The following is a 19,430-nucleotide window of genomic DNA, read 5'->3' as shown; positions in this document are numbered from 1 at the left end:
TGTAAAAGTTCCTACTTTCTAATGCACCAAGTCAAAGGTACCAATAAGAGGGGATGGGTGAGTGGGGGGAGTAAGGCAGGGATATAAAGCAGGGAGAGAAAAACCATTCCTTGCAGGGAATAAATGGCCTTTCCCAACTAAGGACTCCACAAGAGAATCAAGTCTTAATGCTGGGCCCAAGGCACAAATTATATATAATTATCTTTTCTTCTAACCCATCTATAATGACACTTGTCAGGAATCACTTTAGGTAAAACTGAAGAATTTTTATGTTCTGTGGTTCAGAAGAGGACCACTAGCTGAGAAAGGCCATATAGACTAACAGAAAATCACAGTACTTTTCCTCTTAAAAATATTTTAAATAGTAATTAATTTCTTAGGCACAAACAGAAGTTTGTTACAATTATAATGTACCAAAAGACCAATTATACTATTTCAACTATGTCTGATAACTATTTATAAATGGGTTGGATGGGAACATAAGAAATATATTGCAAAGAAATGACTAATTGGGAAACCATAGATGGTTGCATTGCTCATAATAGCAATGACCTTTCACACACACACACACACACACACACACAAATATAGAATAGATTCTTTAAAAGTGCCTTTAACAGATTTCAATTTCCTGTATAAAATATAAAAGTTTAAGACTGTTGGTGAATCTTTTGGGAAACTGGAACTCTAATACATTGTTGGTGGTAATGCAAAATGAGAACAACCCCTAGAGGGAGAGAAATCCAGCACTAGCTAGCAAAATTAAGTAATGCAATACCACTTCTAGAACTCTATCCTGAAGATAAACTAACGAGGCCATGTAAAAATGTATATAAAAGCTATTCAATACAGCACTCTCCCTATGTGTAACAGCAAAAGGCTAGAAGTAAGGCCGCCTGGGTGGCTCAGTCGGTTAAGCGGCCAACTCTTGATTTCAGTTCAGGTCATGATCTCAGGGTCCTGGGACACAGCCCCATGTCTGGCCCCTTGCTCAGTAGGGAGTCTGCCTCCTCAGTCTGCCTTCTTTCTCCATCTCCCTCTGCCCCTTCCCCCACTCATGCTCACAAGCTCGCTCTAAAATAAATAAATAGGGGCGCCTGGGGGGCTCAGTTGGTTAAGCGTCTGTCTTTGGCTCAGGTTATGATCACAGGGTCTTGGGACTAAGCACCACACTGGGCTCCTTGCTCAGCAAGCCTTGCTCAGGGACCCTGCTTCTCCCTCTCCCGCTCCCCCTGCTTGTCAAATAAATAAAATCTTTTAAAAAATAAAATAAATAAATCTTAAAAAAAAAAAACCGAGAAGCAATCTAAATGCCCATTAATAGGGGAATGTTGGAATAATTTATGGTATATCCACACAATGGAATATAATAAAGTCATCAAAAGGACTGTCTCAATATACCCTCACAAAGTGATCTCAACAATATACGGTCAAATAAAAAAAGTAAGGTGTAGAAAAGTGTAATGGGTATATAACTACCTATGAAAAGTGAGAAATTACACACATAGGCATACACAATTGTCATACTTATGCAAATGTTTATTTTTAAAAAAGTGTAAGGATAAACTGGAAACGAATATAAAAAATTTACCTCAATAGCAAGGAGCGGGAATACATAGGGATAAGAGCCAGATTCTCTGAAAATTCCCTACTTAAAGATGTGACTTTGAACCATGTAACTATTTTACAGGTAACAGAAAAATAACTGAAGAAAACTATTAAAATTAGAAAAGCAAGTGCAAATGAGCTTAAATGTGGACCGATATAATGATGTACCTGTTATACACTGGGAAATTACTGAATGTTTTAAAAGAATTTCAATCTCTAGTGGGATATACTCTAAAAACAATATGAACTGGGGAAAAATTGTTTTCACTGACCATGTTGCTGATAGCAGTGTTTGTACTGTTATTCTGAGACTTTTATATATTTTAGAATAAAGCAAATGAGGCATTATTTTGTGTCTTTATAAACCAGGATTTTTCAGTGGGAAAGAAAATAGATATATAAGATCAATTAAATAAAACACTGTAGCCCTGATTTTGAATGAGAATGAACTTGTATACATCTATATATTCCTGAATATGTGTGTTTATGTGTGTATGTGTATATGTATGTTTGTATGTATCTCCTAGCTCTGTCCTGAAAAGGTCTACAAATAATGAGTATGACTTTAGTCCCGAATGCAATCTCTATTACTATTTTTCACTAAAAATAACTAGGACTCCTTAAAGAAATGGCTAATTTCTTAAAGAAAAGTCTGGGGAGGAAATTTTCTAAGATAACACTGGACTATCATACCATACTAGAAAGCAAAGTTACTAGCCCCAACCACTGGGGCACTGTCAGAAGGACTTAGAAGTGAACATGAGGCCCCCAATGGCCAAACAACACGATCATTAAAAACACTAATCGCAATGAACTGAAACATCAAAATAGTTTATATGCCTTCATAATGATATTCAAAAAGGAAACAAAAAAACCTCATTCTTTACCTTTGAAGGATTCCTAGGAACCAACTATTTTAAAACTAGTAAATAAAGAAGTGAGCATTTATCTAGCCTTTCCTATAAAAGGTAAACCTAGCTAATATTAATAAAGAAACAGGATATAACCATTTTTCAACTCCTACTGAAATAAAAGGCCTAAAAAACTCACCATCACCACACTACTTGTGAAATATTCCTTCAAAAAAAAAAAAAGAAAAAAGAAGAAAAAAAGAAAGGAAACAAGGAAGGGAGAGCAGGAGATCCAAATCTGATTAAACCTTTCTCACTTACCAAAAAATATAGAGGACAGAGATCACTGTTAAATACCACCATGCAATCAGCAAAATCCACAGTAATTATTTAGGATAAATAACTCACAGTCCCTTGACAAATAAAATGTAAGAAGGAGAAATGGAGCTGAGGGACGGAATGGCTTAGGCAATCTATCAATTAACTGTAGTATATACAGCTCTCACTTGGATGCCATTCAAAGTATTTTAAAAACACATTTATGAGACAAGAGGGGAACTATGAACACTGATTAGATATTTGATAACAAAGAAAATTTGGGGTGATAAAAAAAGCATAAACATGATAGCATTAAAGAGCCCTGTTATTTTAAAAAAACATAATAAAATATTTACAGAGGAAATTATGTCTGGAATGTGCTCCCCAAATCATATGGCATGCAGAAGAGGGAATAAGAGCCGTGAAGGAGTGACAGCATACTTGGAAGGAGACAGGCAATGCTGATGCTGGGTGATGGATTATTGTTACTTAAAATCAGCCATGATGTGTATTAAGGAGGGCACATGATGTGATGAGCACTGGGTGTTGTATGCAACTGGTGAATCAATGAACACTGCATCAAAAACTAATGATGTACTATATGTTGGCTAATTGAACATAATAAATTTTTTACAAATTAGCCATGATGAAAAGTTTAAAAGAATAAACTATACCTACGCTAAAGGATGTCAGAAAGCTAAGTATTCAACCAGAGTCCACAGTCTCTCATGGTTCGTTCCCCCTTCTGTTTACCCCCCTTTCTTCTTCCCTTTCTTCTCCTACCGATCTTCCTACTTCTTATGTTCCATAAATGAGTGAAACCATATGATAATTGTCTTTCTCTGCTTATTTCACTTAGCATTATCTCCTCCAGGACCATCCACGTTGCAGCAAATGTTGAGAAATCGTTCTTCTTGATGGCTGAGTAATATTCCATCGTATATATGGACAAGATCATTAAAACTGGTTGTCTAAACCATGCTTATACCTGATGTCATGTCACTGTCTATCATACCCACTTTGGGATGTTAACCAAAAAATAACTGTATTTAATTCCATCTCTTTCAAAGTGTTGAGACAGCAGTAACATCTTCCGTAAGAAGTCTAAGCAACCCCCCAAAAAATCACGCAAATTTATCTTTGCATATTGCTGTCAGTATTGCCTTGAAGCACCCTTTATAAGTGTGTCTCCCTATTGCACAGCACAAAGTCTTAAGACATTATAAAGCTCAATTATTTAGTGAATTGACACAGGATACAGAGTTGCAGAAGAAAATGCTATAAAAATTATAAAGCATCATATCTAATATTATCCATGATCTACAGCACATGTGAATATATATATATATAACTGCATGAAGAACAATCTGTAAGAAGACATGCCAAAAGTGTCAACAGGGGTAGGCGGTAGAGTGACAGAAGAGGTGGAGACTTTAATTTTTTTTCAGAGTGTATGTATTCTTAAACCTTTCCAAAAATGTATATTAACTAAGTAATTAAAATATATATTAACCATAAGAAATGAATAGGACTTAAGAGATAATTAAGAAAAATCTGTAATGTATATGAAAAGATGTAAAAATGTTATGAAATTCTATGTGTTTGCAATTATACAATATGCCCCTCTAATAACATTTCACAAATCATGTTCCACAAAACACTGTATACCCTCATAAAAATAATATTAAAAACTTATTACAGATTGATCAGGTTTTAAATTCAAAGCTGATATTCTGATGAGAATGATTTGCATAGTTCAATTTGAATGTTCAGCAAGATCTGCATTTATATTTACTGCAGTCATTAGTTAGAAATGGGGGACGGGATTAAGTTACATCACCTCTTTAAGTCTCCAATCCTGTTAGAAGAGTAAAACTATCTTCTGAGGTTATTGCATGGCCTGAATCAGACATTGCACAGATTGTGAAAGCAGTTGATACCATCTGGCCATAGTTATTAGCAGCCCTAGAAGGGCCATCTGATCCCTTAAGTGCACATCCCTTCATTTCAAGCAAAGAGCTCTAAGTGAAATTACTAAACCTCAATGGAAATTTCCAGAAGATAGGACATTTAACTAACCTGGCTTTGATCAACTGTAGACATTTCACTTATCAACATTTCTGGCTGGGGGGTGGGACTGGGAAGCAGAAACACAAGCATGGATACTTAGTCCCCACTTATTTATGACAGGGGAGCTCTCAGAGAAGAGCTAATGGATGTTGAAGAGACAAATCCCCAAGACTGTCCCCTACAACACCACTCACAAAGACTCCCAAAGGTGAACTTCATTTACCACTTTAATAACTATCACTCCACAATATTATCAAGTATCTAATTTATGCGTGAAACACTCATCTGTTTTAATGACTTCCATGTATTCATCTGCTACACTGGAAACCAGCTGACTGCCATCTCTGTTTTTTGAAGATGAACCCATTCTCTCTAGCATGCAGACATTTTTCCCAGAGCTCTCCACCTGGCCCCTCTAGCCCTCTGCTACATCAATGAAAAAACTACCAAAAATCATTTTCTTTTCCAAAAATTACTTCTCTAGAATTTCTAATATGCTCAACTACATAGTTTTCTATCAGAAAATGGGATTGAGCCTTCCTAAAGAAGGATTTCTGGCAATCCAGGGAATGACACATAAAAAAAAAACTTCAAAATATATTATCTCTGAGGAAAAAGCTAAAAATTTCGGACAAGTTTCACAAAATATACTCGTGTTGACTTCATAGTCAAAGTTTAAAACTACTCAATATTCAAGTTCTAATATTCCTGAAGTTGCTATCGCTCTCAGAAATAGTTCTTAACTAGGAAGTAGTACACCACAGGATATAATACAGGTTGTAGGTTGAATCTGGACTGCTACTTTTTGGCATTACTCAACCTCCTGAAGCTCAATTTCCTCACCTACAAAATAGGAATAATAAAACTCAGATCACCTCACACCTGTCAGAATGGCTAAAATTAATTAACACAAGAAACAACAGGTGTTGCCAAGGATGTGGAGAAAAAGGAACCCTCTTGCATTGTCAGTGGGAATGCAAACTGATGCAGCCACTGTGGAAAACAGTAAGGAGGTTTCTCAGAAAGTTAAAAAGAGAACTACCAGGATCCAGCAATCACACTATGGGTATTACCCAAACAATATAAAAACACTAATTCAAAAAGATACATGCCCCCTTACGTTTATAGCAGCATTATTTACAATACCCAAGATATGGAAGCAGCCCAAGGGTCTAGTGATTGATGAACGGATAAAATAAGATGTTGTATGTATATATAATGAAATATCATTTAGACATAAAAAAAAGAGGAGAGGGGTGGGGATTGGGTTAAATAGGTGAAGGGGATTAGTGAGTGTATTTGTTGTGATGAGCACCAGGTGATGTATGGAATTGCTGAATCACTATATTGTACACCTAAAACTAATAGAATACTGTAAAAAATATATAAATATAAGAAATGTAAAATATAAAAAATATTTAAAAATATAAACAAACTAAAAAAATATAATACTGTAAAAAAAATAAAATGATAAAAAAATAACTTACAAGTAGAAGTTATGGGAAAAAAACTAAAACAAATGTGTGTAAAATACCTAGAATAATGCTTGATACAAAGTACGCACTCTATGAATCAGAAGAACTCTCCATAAAGAGGCAGCTGGGTGGCGCAGTCGGTTGAGCATCCAACTCTTGGTTTCAGCTCAGGTCTGATCTCTAGGTCATGAGATCGGGCTCTACATTCTGCCCAGAGTCTGTCTGAGTTTCTCACTCCCTCTCCCCCACCATTCCCCCTTCCTGAACATTCCTCTCTCTCTCTCAAATAAATTTTTTAAAAAGAAAAAAAAAGAAAATTAAAAAGAACTATCCATAAAACTGCTGGTTTCCACTTGCTGACACCACGGTACCATATATGTAATCAGAGACAGAGGGATAGTAGGCCGGCTCCAAATAAGTACTGGCTGAAACACACAAGCTTTCCAAGCTTTGGTCACAGTCTCTTATAAAGTCTGACTACAGCTTCTGATCTCTGGTTCCATGAAGTTTACCCAATACCATTCCACCGGGTATTTATATACAAAAATCAATGCTGTTATGCCCATCAATAACTCTGAAGTACTACCAATCCAACAGAATAAAAATTAAACTGGTATTTTCACTCCCTTGCTTAAAACCAGCAGTTTGGAATAGTATGGTACTGCTTATCTTGCCCAAAGAATTAAAAGTACAAAGGGTTTATAATTTCCTCTATTTACAAACTTTTTTATGGGGACATGGGGGGAGGCATCTATGCCTTTCATTTATTACCTAAACATTCATTCCTTCTTCAGATTTTTTTTTCCCCAGATCCTACTCTGTGCCAGGTACTCATCAAGCACCAGGGAAATGCTGCTCCATAAAAGAGACATGCTTTGCCTTCACTGAGTTTACCAAGCCAGTGAAGGATGCAGATCAGCAAACAGCATTTTCCATCACATTTTAGGCAACCAGTAAATTAAGATTTTCTAGCTTTCTCAGCTTTTACAAAAATTGACAGCTCTGCAGAAAAGCTTAAAGCCAAATGGCTTTTCCTTTGAAAACACCTGAAATACACCTAAATCAGCCTAGTACAAAGAAATATCAAATCAATACTTCTTTTTGTCTCCATCTGCTTGTCAAGTTCTTTCTCAAAATAGCCAAGTAACAAATGATAGCACTTTCCATTTGACTTTACTTTCATTAACATTTTTTAGAGCTCAATGAATACAGTAACTATAGCATTAACCAAAATGACTTGGTTAACAATTATGTGTAGATTTACATTAAAATTATAGGAGACACTCCTGGTGTATTAAAAATATGTGCATAAATTCTTCACAGACTCCATATACCATAATATCAAACATATGACAGTCATTCAAACTAACTTGATATGCCTAAAATATGTTCATCTGTAGTTATTTTAATAAAACTAAAAATACAATCTGTGGCCAAATTTTTGTGGTGTCTTATTTTATTGTTTCTCTTGCATTATGTATAACCTGTAAGTTTTTTTTATTTTGGTAGCCAACAGTACAAATTAAAAATAAAAAGAAAGTGTAAACTGCTTCTACTTGTGGTTAAGAACAAAGTGGACAAGACAGAATACAGATGCACCAACCAGCAGAGAAAGAGAACAGAAAAGCAGTGAGAATATGGGATACGCAAAGGTCACAAAAGTACAAAGTATTCTCCTTTTCAAAACTTAGAAACACAGTAGCAGTCCCCCCACCTTGATGCAACACTAAGAGTTGAAACATAAAATGCACTAACGATCCAATTACAGTTGTTCCCCCCCTTATCTGCAGCTTTGCTTTCTGTGTTCAATTACCCAGGGTCAACCTAAGTCAGGAAGCAGATGATCGAAGGAGCCTAATGTTACAGTCTCTATCATTCATCTCACTTCATCTCATGCAGGCGTTTTACCATCTGATATCATCACAAGCGTGAGTACAGTAATAATAAGATATTACAAGAGAAACCACATTCACATGAGAGACCACATTCACATGACTTACAACAATATATTGTTATAATTGTTCTAATTATTGCTGTTAATCTCTTACTGTGCCTAATTTATAAATTAAACTTATCAGATGTATGTATAGGAAAATGCACAGTATATACAGGGTTCAGTACTATCTGCAGTTTTGGGCATCCACTGGGGGTCTTAGAATGTACCCCCACCTGTGAATAAGGGGCACTACTATAATAGTGTAAAGACAAAACTTATTAGGAACAGTCATTAACATTAATTGATCACTTACTATGATCCAAAGCACTGTTCTAAGGACCTTATAACTAAATTAATCCTCACTATCACCTTATTACTACTTCCATTTTTATACAGCAGAAAGAGATTAAGTAATTTGTCCAATGTCACAAAGCTGCTAAGTGACAGAACCAAGATTCAAACCTAAACAATCTGGTCACAAAACTCACTGTCTTAACTATTCGGTTCTGCCAAAGACAGCAGAATATGTTCCTCAGGCTAAAACTTCAACCCCAATTAAGAAAAAAAAAATTCATGATGTCTCATTACACAAGTTCCAAACTCTAATCCTTGGTGTCTATGAGTGTGTGAGTGGAGAAGGGGAGGGCCATTACTACAGAATTAACAGAGGCTGAAGAGTGGGGCAAACATGTTTTTTCACTCATTTATAGAGTGTTTAATTGATGGATATACTAATCTTAAGGTAAAGATTTACTTGTCCATCAACTGTCGATTTCATTTTTCCATAGCTCTTAAATTAGCATTGCTTAATGCCAATATAACTATCAAGTGCAAACAGGGGACCCAAAACTGCATGCCAATGTTATTAACACTGCCACTCAGCTGATTCAGAAAATGCTTAAGTGTTTTAAGATTCTAATAAAAAATGTTTTAAATACAATATTTAAATTTGCTGAAGAAGAACACACATACTTGCCCCCAAATATCTTTAAACTCAGCTGACAAAAACAGGTTATAATAAGATTTAAAGATAATATTATTGGGGATGCCAATTTTTTAGCTACAAAGTCATTCTTTGTCTGTAAGGTGAGAAAATGACTGCAGTCCAGTCAGGTGGTGGGAAAGTGTAAATGATGAGGTGGAAGGTCAGAAAAGAAGCACATCAGAATGAAGGCAGAATACTTTGTAGACCTGGTGTTTGTTCCATAAACTCCACAAAGTGATTCAATGTACACACTCCAACATAAGCTGACTACAGATCTATTACTTAATAGCCCTTTCAAGGCAATGTATTTAAAAAATAATAACCTCCCTGACAGTACGTTTAATATTTGGCAATCAAATCTAGGTTTTTCTTCTTTTAAATTGAAGTATAATTCTTATATAGTGTTACATTAGTTTCAGGGGTGAAGGGACCTAGAGGGTATTTGCTAAGTGAAATAAGTCAAAGATAAATACCATGTGATTTCATTTATATGTGAAATTTTTTTTAAAGTTATTTTTTTTAAAAAAATCAAACACTGTTTTATACAGATACACACTGAAAAGTATCTTGCCTAACAGTATCACTGGGTAACAGGAAACTAGGCAAATAAAACCTTCCTAAAAACAGTACTTGAAGTAGATAGTTCGGTATTCATTAATTAAGCTAGCAGGACAATAAGTGGCAGGAGAAATTTTTTAAAAACCCAGAAAACAGGAAGAATATAAGTAAAATGTCTAAAAAACTTACAATCAACACAAAATGTTGGTGAAATCCCAGATGAGTATCATATGGCTAGTTATAGCTTTCTTTTTCTGTTTACTAGCTCTCCCGGTGATCTGACACACAGCCAAAGCTGTTCATTTGATCACTTTCATTTAAATCTCATCAACAGAAACATTTTAGATTTTTAAAACTTTTAATGACAAAGCTTTATATATACAACATTATAGTGTGACTAGTTTCCAAACTGGCGGCTTTTCAACCGTAAATACCAAAATAAGTTAACATGATGGACTGAGTGATACCTTAGTTGGCTAAATGAAAACTCATGATAATCAACAAGAAAAAATCATGACAACACCTTAAAAAAGTTCAGAAGTTTCAGATATGAAGTAATGTATAGTGCTTTATGCACAAATATCTGGATATTTTATTATTAGAACGCAGAAGTATAAGTAAATTATTCACATCAAGACTTGCCCCCACATTCAACGACTTACCTTCTTTTTATCCCTCATCGAGCCTTTGCCTCGGACCATTATTTTACATCCCGTTTCTGCTTCAAGCTGTTTAGCAGTAAGTCCTCTAGGTCCAAGGATTCTCCCAACAAAATTAAACTGGAAAAAAAAAAAAAAAGGGTCACTATATATTATTCACTTGCTCGAATTTGTAGCTCTTAAAATTATTTTACAATGTATTTTTGTCAAGTTAAATATTTTTTAATAAATCTTAGAGTACTTAGGAATTTCTAGCCCAGTTTGAGGGTGTAATCAGAAGAGCTCATTGTGCAGCATGGAAGTTTCATACGTACTAACACAAATTATGAATTAGGAACAACACTATCTACATGGAACAGGTATTGTACTGAACTGTCCATTAATATGTAATCTAAATCAGAATAAACCAGTATATTAAAGAGTTTTACAAAATCTTAGATGCCACCCAACACAAATCCCTTCTACAATACTCTAATGTCAGCATACAGGGAATTGTTCATTATGTTAAACAGTAATTGCATTTTTTACATAGATCCTTAGGAAAAATTCCGGTCTCATTTATCTAACAAGAAAATACTTTCTCCAAAGCAACTATTCAGAGAGAATTGTAGTTTTTGATTGGCTTCCATAACAACAATGGCCAAATTTGGATTCCACCCTATACTAAGTATTTCAGTCTTGAGAGCATAATATTATTTGCACAATTTTATGTCTGTATCTTATTTTTCTTCCTTTTTTTCATTTCTAACTTTAACTTATACTACTAGTTTTACAAGGAGCCTTAATTCTTTCCATAAGTAGGGCAGTGATAAAAGCAATTGTATAAATAACTGCCATCCCTCAACAGAAACTTCTAGTACAAAGGCCAACGGGAAGCACAGACTGACTCTAAATACTGAAAAGTAAAATTTCTTCATTCACAGGTCTACCGCACAAAAGACAAAAAACTGAGTTCCACAAAAACACCGTGGTGGTTTTTATTTATTTATTCAAATAGGTACTGATTCCGATGTTTACAGCTTCCTACTTTTTTCTTGCATTTGATCCTACTACTAGTATATCATTACATAAAAGTAATATGCTAGCATTCACTGCTGTTAAGGGCTTAAGAAGCTAAGACATTTCTCCAATCTTCTGTACTCTCAACAGCAGCTTTACTTTCCCTCACTAAGCTGCTCACCAACATTGCCACATCTTACAAGGGATAGGCAAATCAAAGATGGATAATACACGTCCCGCTGGGAGAAAGCACCTTTCCCTCAGGGGATTTTGATACAACTTTGTCCACCCCAGGCCTCAAAGGCTGATCCTATAAGCACCTGCTCTCTCTACGAGATCCCCAATTCTGAAATTTGCCTTTCTATTCAAATAAAACCCCTTATCCTTGCCTCGTTCCTTGGCAAATAATACTTTATCTACCTCTTTAATCAAACTAAATCCCTGCCATCATCCATTTTAACAATGCACTCACTTCCAACCCAGAATCCCTTTTCACGTCTCCCATTTGAATAAACTCAACTATACTATTATTAAGTGTTTAAAAAACTCTTAAAGCACACAGATCCCAACTGGTATCCAAGCTCTAATACTGAATAATAATTAGGAATTTGAAAGTCGCATCAAATAAGACTCAATTATACAATGGAAATGATACTATCTGGGAGAGCTGTACGGAGGTGTGTATGTGTGTACAGCATACGTAAAAAAAAGTCCAAGACAAGGTCTGGCACGTATAGTGGATAATTAAAAGCCTACTGAGTCCACTACAAATTCACTTTAGGAAACCTAAGGCCTTCAATCAAATATCCAGCTTGGAATGTCCATATAAGGGGATATGGTCTATAAGCAAATTTGCCCTAGAGAACTCCAGAGAAACTTGAGTTCCGTGGAAAACTAGAAAGAAAAGGTGCCAATGGTATACAGAACACCAACAAACAGGGATTAACCTGCAGGTAACAGGCTTGAGTTTTTGTCTCCATGAGAACATTGGCTGCCTTCTCAAAGCTGACACACTTCAGGTGATCACCTCAAACTGAAGCTTGCAGTGGGTGAGCCCAGTACATGAACATGAAAGTTCGTAATTCAAATGTTCAGAGCTTCATACTGAAATATGAATAGACAAAGCAGGTTCACCAAAGACTTGGGAAGGCTAACATGAAAGAGACAGTACAAAATAAAGAGGACAAGGGACCGTTCCCCTTGAGGGAAAAGACTGTTGGTAAAGAAGATAATATCCAAAAAGAACTCCTTTGTAGATAGTGCTGAACTATTTTCTAAAATGGCTGTATGCATTTATAAGTCCCCAAAAAAGAGAATAAGAATTTGTTTTGATCCACTTCCTCTCCAGTACTTAACAATGCTTTTTATTTTAGCCATTCTGATGCTCTTGCTGATGTCTGAATTAGCATTCTGCTGATGACTAAGTTCATCATTTTTTCAGGTTTATTGGCCATTCACATCTATACTTTTCTTGAAGCACACTTGAAGTGTCTAGACTATTTTTCTATTGTGTTAGTGTTTTCTTAATTGATTTCTACTTTGTGGTGTACCAAATACCTTTTCCCATCCTGTGGCTTGCTTCCTAGTTTTTTGTTTTGCTTTGTTTTGATTTTTAAGATTATTTATTGATTTGTGAGAAAGAGAGTGAGTGTGTGCAGAGGGAGAGGGAGAAGTAGACCCCCAGAGCAGAGAGCCCGATATGGGGCCTGATCCCAGGACCCCGAGACCATGACCCGAGCGGATGGTAGATGCTTAACTGACTGAGCCTCCCAGGTGCCCCTTGCCTCTAGTTTTTTCATGGTGGTGTATAACTGAATTTAATTGGACTGGATCAATTTTAACACAGCTCAAGTTATCAGTCTTCTCTTCATGGTTAGTGAGGTCTTTCCCCAACCCAAGATCATCAAGATATCCTTCTGTATTAACTTTCAGAAGCTTTACTGTTCTTTCACATTTATACCCACAGTATGCCAGGAATTAATGTCTGTGATGGTACAGCTTTTTCTCTTTCCCTCACATGGACACCCAATTGTCCTAGCATATTTTACTGAAAAGACTATTCTTCTCCAAATACTCTATGGTGCCATCATTGACATAAATAACACCTTGGCTTACTTGTCATAAATACATACTTGGGTCCATTTCTGAGTTCTCTATTTTATTATATTAATCTATTTGCTTATCCTTGCTTTAATATCACACTGTATTATTATAACTTTATAATAAATCTTGATATGCAGTATACCAAGGTATTCTACCTTGCTCTTACTCAAGAGTGTCTCAACTATTCATTCCCTTTGTTTCTGTACAGATTTTAAAACCAGTTGGTCAATTTCTGAAATAATACTGGTGGTAATTTTAATCGAGTTATTACAACAGAGGCTTCAAAACCATCAGCACAGTATTTATTTGGTCAGGTCTTCTTTAATTTCTATCAAGAATATAAGGCTTTTGGGGCGCCTGGGTGGCACAGCGGTTAAGCGTCTGCCTTCGGCTCAGGGCGTGATCCCAGCGTTATGGGATGGAGCCCCACATCAGGCTCCTCCGCTATGAGCCTGCTTCTTCCTCTCCCACTCCCCCTGCTTGTGTTCCCTCTCTCGCTGGCTGTCTCTATCTCTGTCAAATAAATAAATAAAAATCTTAAAAAAAAAAAAAAAGAATATAAGGCTTTTTATTGTGACTTTACTCACTTTTGTTAGACTTATTCCTAGATATTTGGGGGTTCATTTTTGCTATTGTACGTATTTTTAAATCATTTTTATTTCTTGTATATGAAGAACACGTAACTGAATGTTCTGTATTAAACCTTATAACCAGCAGCCTCTTTCTTTATTATTAATTCTCATTATTTTTCTGTAGGTACTTTTGGATTCTTTAGGTAAACAAACCTATCACTTGGAAATAATGACTGTTACATAACCTTTCTCCTTCCCAACCATATGGCACTGGCCAATACATCTCAAGTTCAAAGTCAAAGAAGAGTCTATCATCCTTCACTTGTTCCAGATTTCAAAATTAAGTTTTCAACAGTTGACCATAAAGCTCAAAGTAATCTGTAGGCTTTCTGTAGGCACACTTTACCAGATTAAGTAAACTTCCCTCTATTCCTGAGTTTGCTAAAGGTTTTTTTTTTTTAATCATTAGTTTGTGTTTAAATTTATCACTTTTCTTTACCATCTATTGAGACATCCATAATATTTCTCTTTAACTCTGTTAGTGCAGTGGATTACAATCAATTATCAAATGTTAACTAATCTTACATTCCTAAAATAAACTCAAGTTAATCTTGATGCATCATTCTTTTCATAAGTTATTACATTCAGTTTGCTAGCACTTAGATGATTCTTTTAAAATTTACAGTCATAAATGGAATTGGCTTGTAATATTCCCTTCTCATAATATGCTTCTTAAGTTTTGGCATCAAGGTTATTCTGGCCTCAAAACGTGCTGAGATGCATTCCCTCTTTTTCTACTCTCCAGATGGGCTTGTAGAAGACATGTTATTTCTTCCCCAAATATTGAACAGAAATCAGCAGTGAAACAACCTGGGCCTAGAGTTTTTCTCTGTGTAAGGTTTTTAATTATGGATTCAGTTCTTTAATTCAGATTTTCTAGCTTTTTATATGTCAATTTCTAGGTAACCCGTATTTACCTAGAAATATGTCCGTATTGTTTAAACTTTCAAATCTGTTGATGTAAAGCTTAAGTCTAATTTTCTTCTCAGTATCTACAGAACCTGTAGTGATGTCCCCTCTTTCATTTCTGACTGGTTACCTAGGTCTTCCTTGTTCTTTATCAGTCTTCCAGTCTTTTCAAAAAATTTACTTTTGTTTTTGCTGCCTGGGGTAGCATGACTTAAAAAATGGCCACAGTTATGCTTTAATCCCTAAAGATATCTATGCCACTGCAATGTAAACTTGTAGCTCATCTCAACCCTCGAATCTGGGCTAGCACTGTGACTTGCTTTTCCAGTACAACATAGTAGGAAGAATGACATTCCCATGAAAAGCCTAAATCTCAGTCTTACGTGCATTTACTCTCTTAGAACACTATTATTCCCATCTAAACAAGCTCAGACTAACCTACTGGAGAATGAAGGACAAGTGACCCAGTCACCATCAATGTCCCAGCCCACTGCCAGACAACTCATAAAAACAGAGCTGCCTCACCAACCTACAGGTAACTACAGATGCAGACCAGAAGAACTACCTTGCTGAACCCAACCTAAAGGACCAGCCTGCAGAAGAGAAGCAGGAGCTAAAATAAACGATGCTTGTTTTAACATAAGTTACTGAGGCAGCTTAATGCCACAAGACCCATCTGATACAATGATTCTCTTCCTTTTGTGGTTTCTTGTCATTAATTGATTTTTTTAAAAGATTTTATTTATTTGTTTGACAGAGAGAGACAGCCAGTGAGAGAGGGAACACAAGCAGGGGGAGTGGGAGAGGAAGAAGCAGACTCCCAGCGGAGGAGCCTGATGTGGGGCTCGATCCCAGAACGCCGGGATCACGCCCTGAGCCGAGGGCAGACGCTTAACGACTGCACCACCCAGGCGCCCCCATTAATTGATTTCTATTCTTAGCTTTATTATTTCCTTCCTTCTACTCCTTTTGGGTTTAATCTGTTATGTTTTTTCCGCTTTCTGAAATGGATGCTTAGCTTACTGCACCTCCTCCTTTTCTAATACATACTTTTAAAGCTTTAACTATTCCTCTAAACTGGCTTTAGCCACAACCCAAAGTTTTGATATGTAGTATTTCCCTCATCATTCAAATCAAATAATTTAATCGCTAGTGAGTATTTAAATGTTTTTCTCATTTCAAACATGAGATTTCCTAATCATCTGTTATTGATTTCTAACTTCTACATTATAATCAGAAAACATACTGTGCAGAATATCAATCCTGCAGTTTGTTCAGACTTTTCAGTGTAGCATATGGTCAGTTTTTCTAAATATTCCATGGGTGCTCAAAACAAATGCAAATTCCTCCATGATTACTTTTGTCTAGTCGTCCTTGAAGTTCTCTTTTGTCTTATTATATGCTGTTATTTGATACATACAAATTTTAAATTATTGTAGCTTTTCACCACTACCATTATGAAATGGCCCTCTATCTCCAGAAGCACCTTCTGCCATTAAGCCTATGGATATTCACAAAGAGACAAAAATCTTTTGCTTTGTTTTTCAAAGTGTATCTTTCTTGAACCTATTACTTTCAATCTCTTGTTATCCTTATATTTTAAACAGGACTTCTTTAAACAGCATCTAGAGGAGTCTGTTTCTTCACCAATCTTGTAATCTTTAAATTTTAACTGGAACACTGAGCCCATTTACAGTGTGTGATTTATACCTACCGTCTTACTAAAGTCCTTTTACATGCCCGTCCTTCTCTACGTTCCTTTATATTTCTTTCTTGTCTTCTTTGTGGGGAAGGGTGGTCAGGGACACAGACAGAAATAAGCATGCTTCTCCCTTTACTTTTTCTTTCTATTAGCCTGAAAGTTACATGCTTGTTTATGCTAGACATGCATCACTGAATTATCAAACACTAATGTTATTTTGTACTTTCACCCCCTTCCCATACAAAGCAAGGAACCCAGACCATTTAACACCATTTATTCCAATCCAGTTGTTTTTCTATATTTTATATGTATTTTTAACTCAATAGATTATCATACTATACAAATAATGTGCATTTATATTTACCCACACATTTACCATTTTCATTGCTTTTTGTATCTTCAGTCTTCCAAAGAGGGTCACATTTAAAGTACTGCCTTTAGTGAACATCTTCTGGTAATATAGTCTCTCATTTTTTCCTTATCAGAAAATGTCTTATTTTTGATGGGTATGGAATTCTAGTTTGACAGTTATTTTCTTTCAGCATCTTAACCTTTACTGTGTCTCCTCTTTTCCTCTGTCATAATTCTGAAAAATGAGCTATGAGTCTTGACTGTGGCTCCTTTGAAGGCAATCTTTTCCCTCATTTGCTACTTTTACAATTTCTTCAACATCAGTTTTCAGAAGTTTTACTATGATGTGCCTAGGAATGGCTTTTGTTTTACAATTCAGTTTCACAAATCTCTGACTTTACTGCTTTGGTTTGAAAGTTCTCAGCCACACTCCTTTCAAACACTGCTTCTGTGCCATTCTCTTTTCTTCTAAAACTCCAATTACATACATTAGACTTTCTCACTGTTTTCCTTTCATTTTTCAGTTTTTCTATCCCTCTGCCTCTCCGTGCTGAGTATTTTCTTCTGAGCTACCTTCCATGTTCACGAACTCTCTCTTCGAATGCCTCTATAATCTTCTGGTAAGCCTGTTAATTCCAGTTTAATTTTTCTTTTACAGTTCTCATTTCTCTGTGATATTTCTCTAACTTGTCTTTTGTCTCTTTCTACATACTAAGCATAGCTCTTATAAAATCCAGGTCTGACAATTCTAATACCTAGAGTCCCTGTGGATTCATTTTTATTATATTGTTGTTTCTTCAGATTTTTGTTAATGTCATCTTATCTTCTTGTGATTTGGGTTATTTTCTAGTGGGTGCCAGACACTGTACTTACTACATAGCTTACAGAAATAATATAAGGCCTAAAATGATGTTACCTTCTCCCACAAAGGATATGCATCAGCTTTTCCCAGGGAGCTACTATTACTAACAATCCAAGATCACCTCTTTAAAACAATTTGATGCTGACTCGCACTACGTGTGAGAACCTCAGAGATTCTGGTTCACTTTTACTCCTAGAATTCATACCCATGAGCACCCCTCTCCCCCAAGCAAAGACTGGGGAGGGGGAGGAGTCCACACAGAGAGGTTACAGACTCCAACTTCTGTCCCCCAAAGTTCAGCCTCTCCGCTGTCTTCTCCAGATTCAGAAAACATATCCAGTGAAAGGTTTCTAAAAGCCAGACTTATACCCTTGATTATCTGCCCTCGATCCTCCTGGGACTCTGACATGTTAAAACAAATGTTTCTTTGTCTTGTGTCCTATTTTACTGGAACTGCTCTGAATTATTAGCTCCAAATTTACTAGCTAGTCTGAATTACTCTGTAAGCCCTTAAAACAGAGAAGTCCATGGCGTTTTTAAAGATGTTGCTCGCCTTTTAATCTAAACAGATCCAGAACTAAGATAACTTCAGGCAGTATGGGGTAAAAATACATCACAATGAGGGCCTCAGGAAGAGAAGTAAGGCACATACCACAGAAAGTCTATCTATAAGACTGGCCCTTTGTTGACTCTTCCTACTTAACTTGCCATTTCCTAACTCTATCTTTTTTCTTATTTTTAAGATTTTATTTACTTATTTGAGAGAGAGAGAGAGAGAGAGAGAGAGAGAGAATGAGCAGGGGGAGGGGTAGAGGGAGAAGAAGACTCCATGGTAAGCAGGGAGTCTGAAGTGGAGCTACATCCCACGACCTGAGCCAAAGGCAGACACTTAACCGACTGAGCCACCTAAGCCCCCCTAACTCTACTTTTTACATAGTCACAGATTCTATAAAACTTCACGCCCCTCAGCCCCCCAAAACAACCTGAACAGAGACAAGAATCTGCCATCCCACCTTCCCTCATTTTGTTTAGTTTGGGTATCTTTTTCAGTACAACAGAAAACAGGCTTTCATTTTCAAACTCAACTCATTAAAACATTTATCCAAGTCTGCTATGTGGTAGAGTGAAAGAGATACTAGGGATTTAAAGAAGAAGAAAAAAGGAAGAAGAAGAGGAAAAGGAGAAACTCTCCCTGCTCTCCTGAAATCTGTGAAAATGCTATTACTCTATTTGTTACCTTGTTTCTTAAAATAAGTGGCCTTGTCAGCTCTTCCCTCCCTCAGTAATAGCTGCGCTCTATACAGATCCTTTTCCAAGGCAACTCATGTACTGGACACACAAATGGAAAAGAATGTCTAGAAAAATACATTATAAACAGAGGTAACTTAGCACTTAGTACAAATAAGTAATAC

The 19,430-nt window shown here is 36.1% G+C and overlaps 1 protein-coding gene across 6 annotated transcripts in view; it reads right to left on the bottom strand.

Moving 5' to 3' along the window:
- The window catches only part of QKI (QKI, KH domain containing RNA binding), a 155,855-nt gene that overhangs the window by 85,081 nt on the left and 51,344 nt on the right, over positions 1 to 19,430 (bottom strand). For all 6 annotated transcript variants that reach the window (XM_040628042.1, XM_040628041.1, XM_040628040.1 and 3 more), the window contains exon 3: positions 10,464 to 10,580. In XM_040628042.1, the coding sequence (XP_040483976.1) occupies positions 10,464 to 10,580 (117 nt within the window). The remainder of the gene's footprint in view (positions 1 to 10,463; positions 10,581 to 19,430) is intronic.

The sequence above is a fragment of the Ursus maritimus genome, unplaced genomic scaffold (genome assembly GCF_017311325.1).
Source record: "Ursus maritimus isolate PB19 unplaced genomic scaffold, ASM1731132v1 scaffold_13, whole genome shotgun sequence".
Taxonomy (NCBI): Eukaryota; Metazoa; Chordata; class Mammalia; order Carnivora; family Ursidae; genus Ursus; species Ursus maritimus.
Note: the sequence above shows the minus strand (reverse complement) of the source record. Positions and strands in the feature narration are given on the sequence as shown.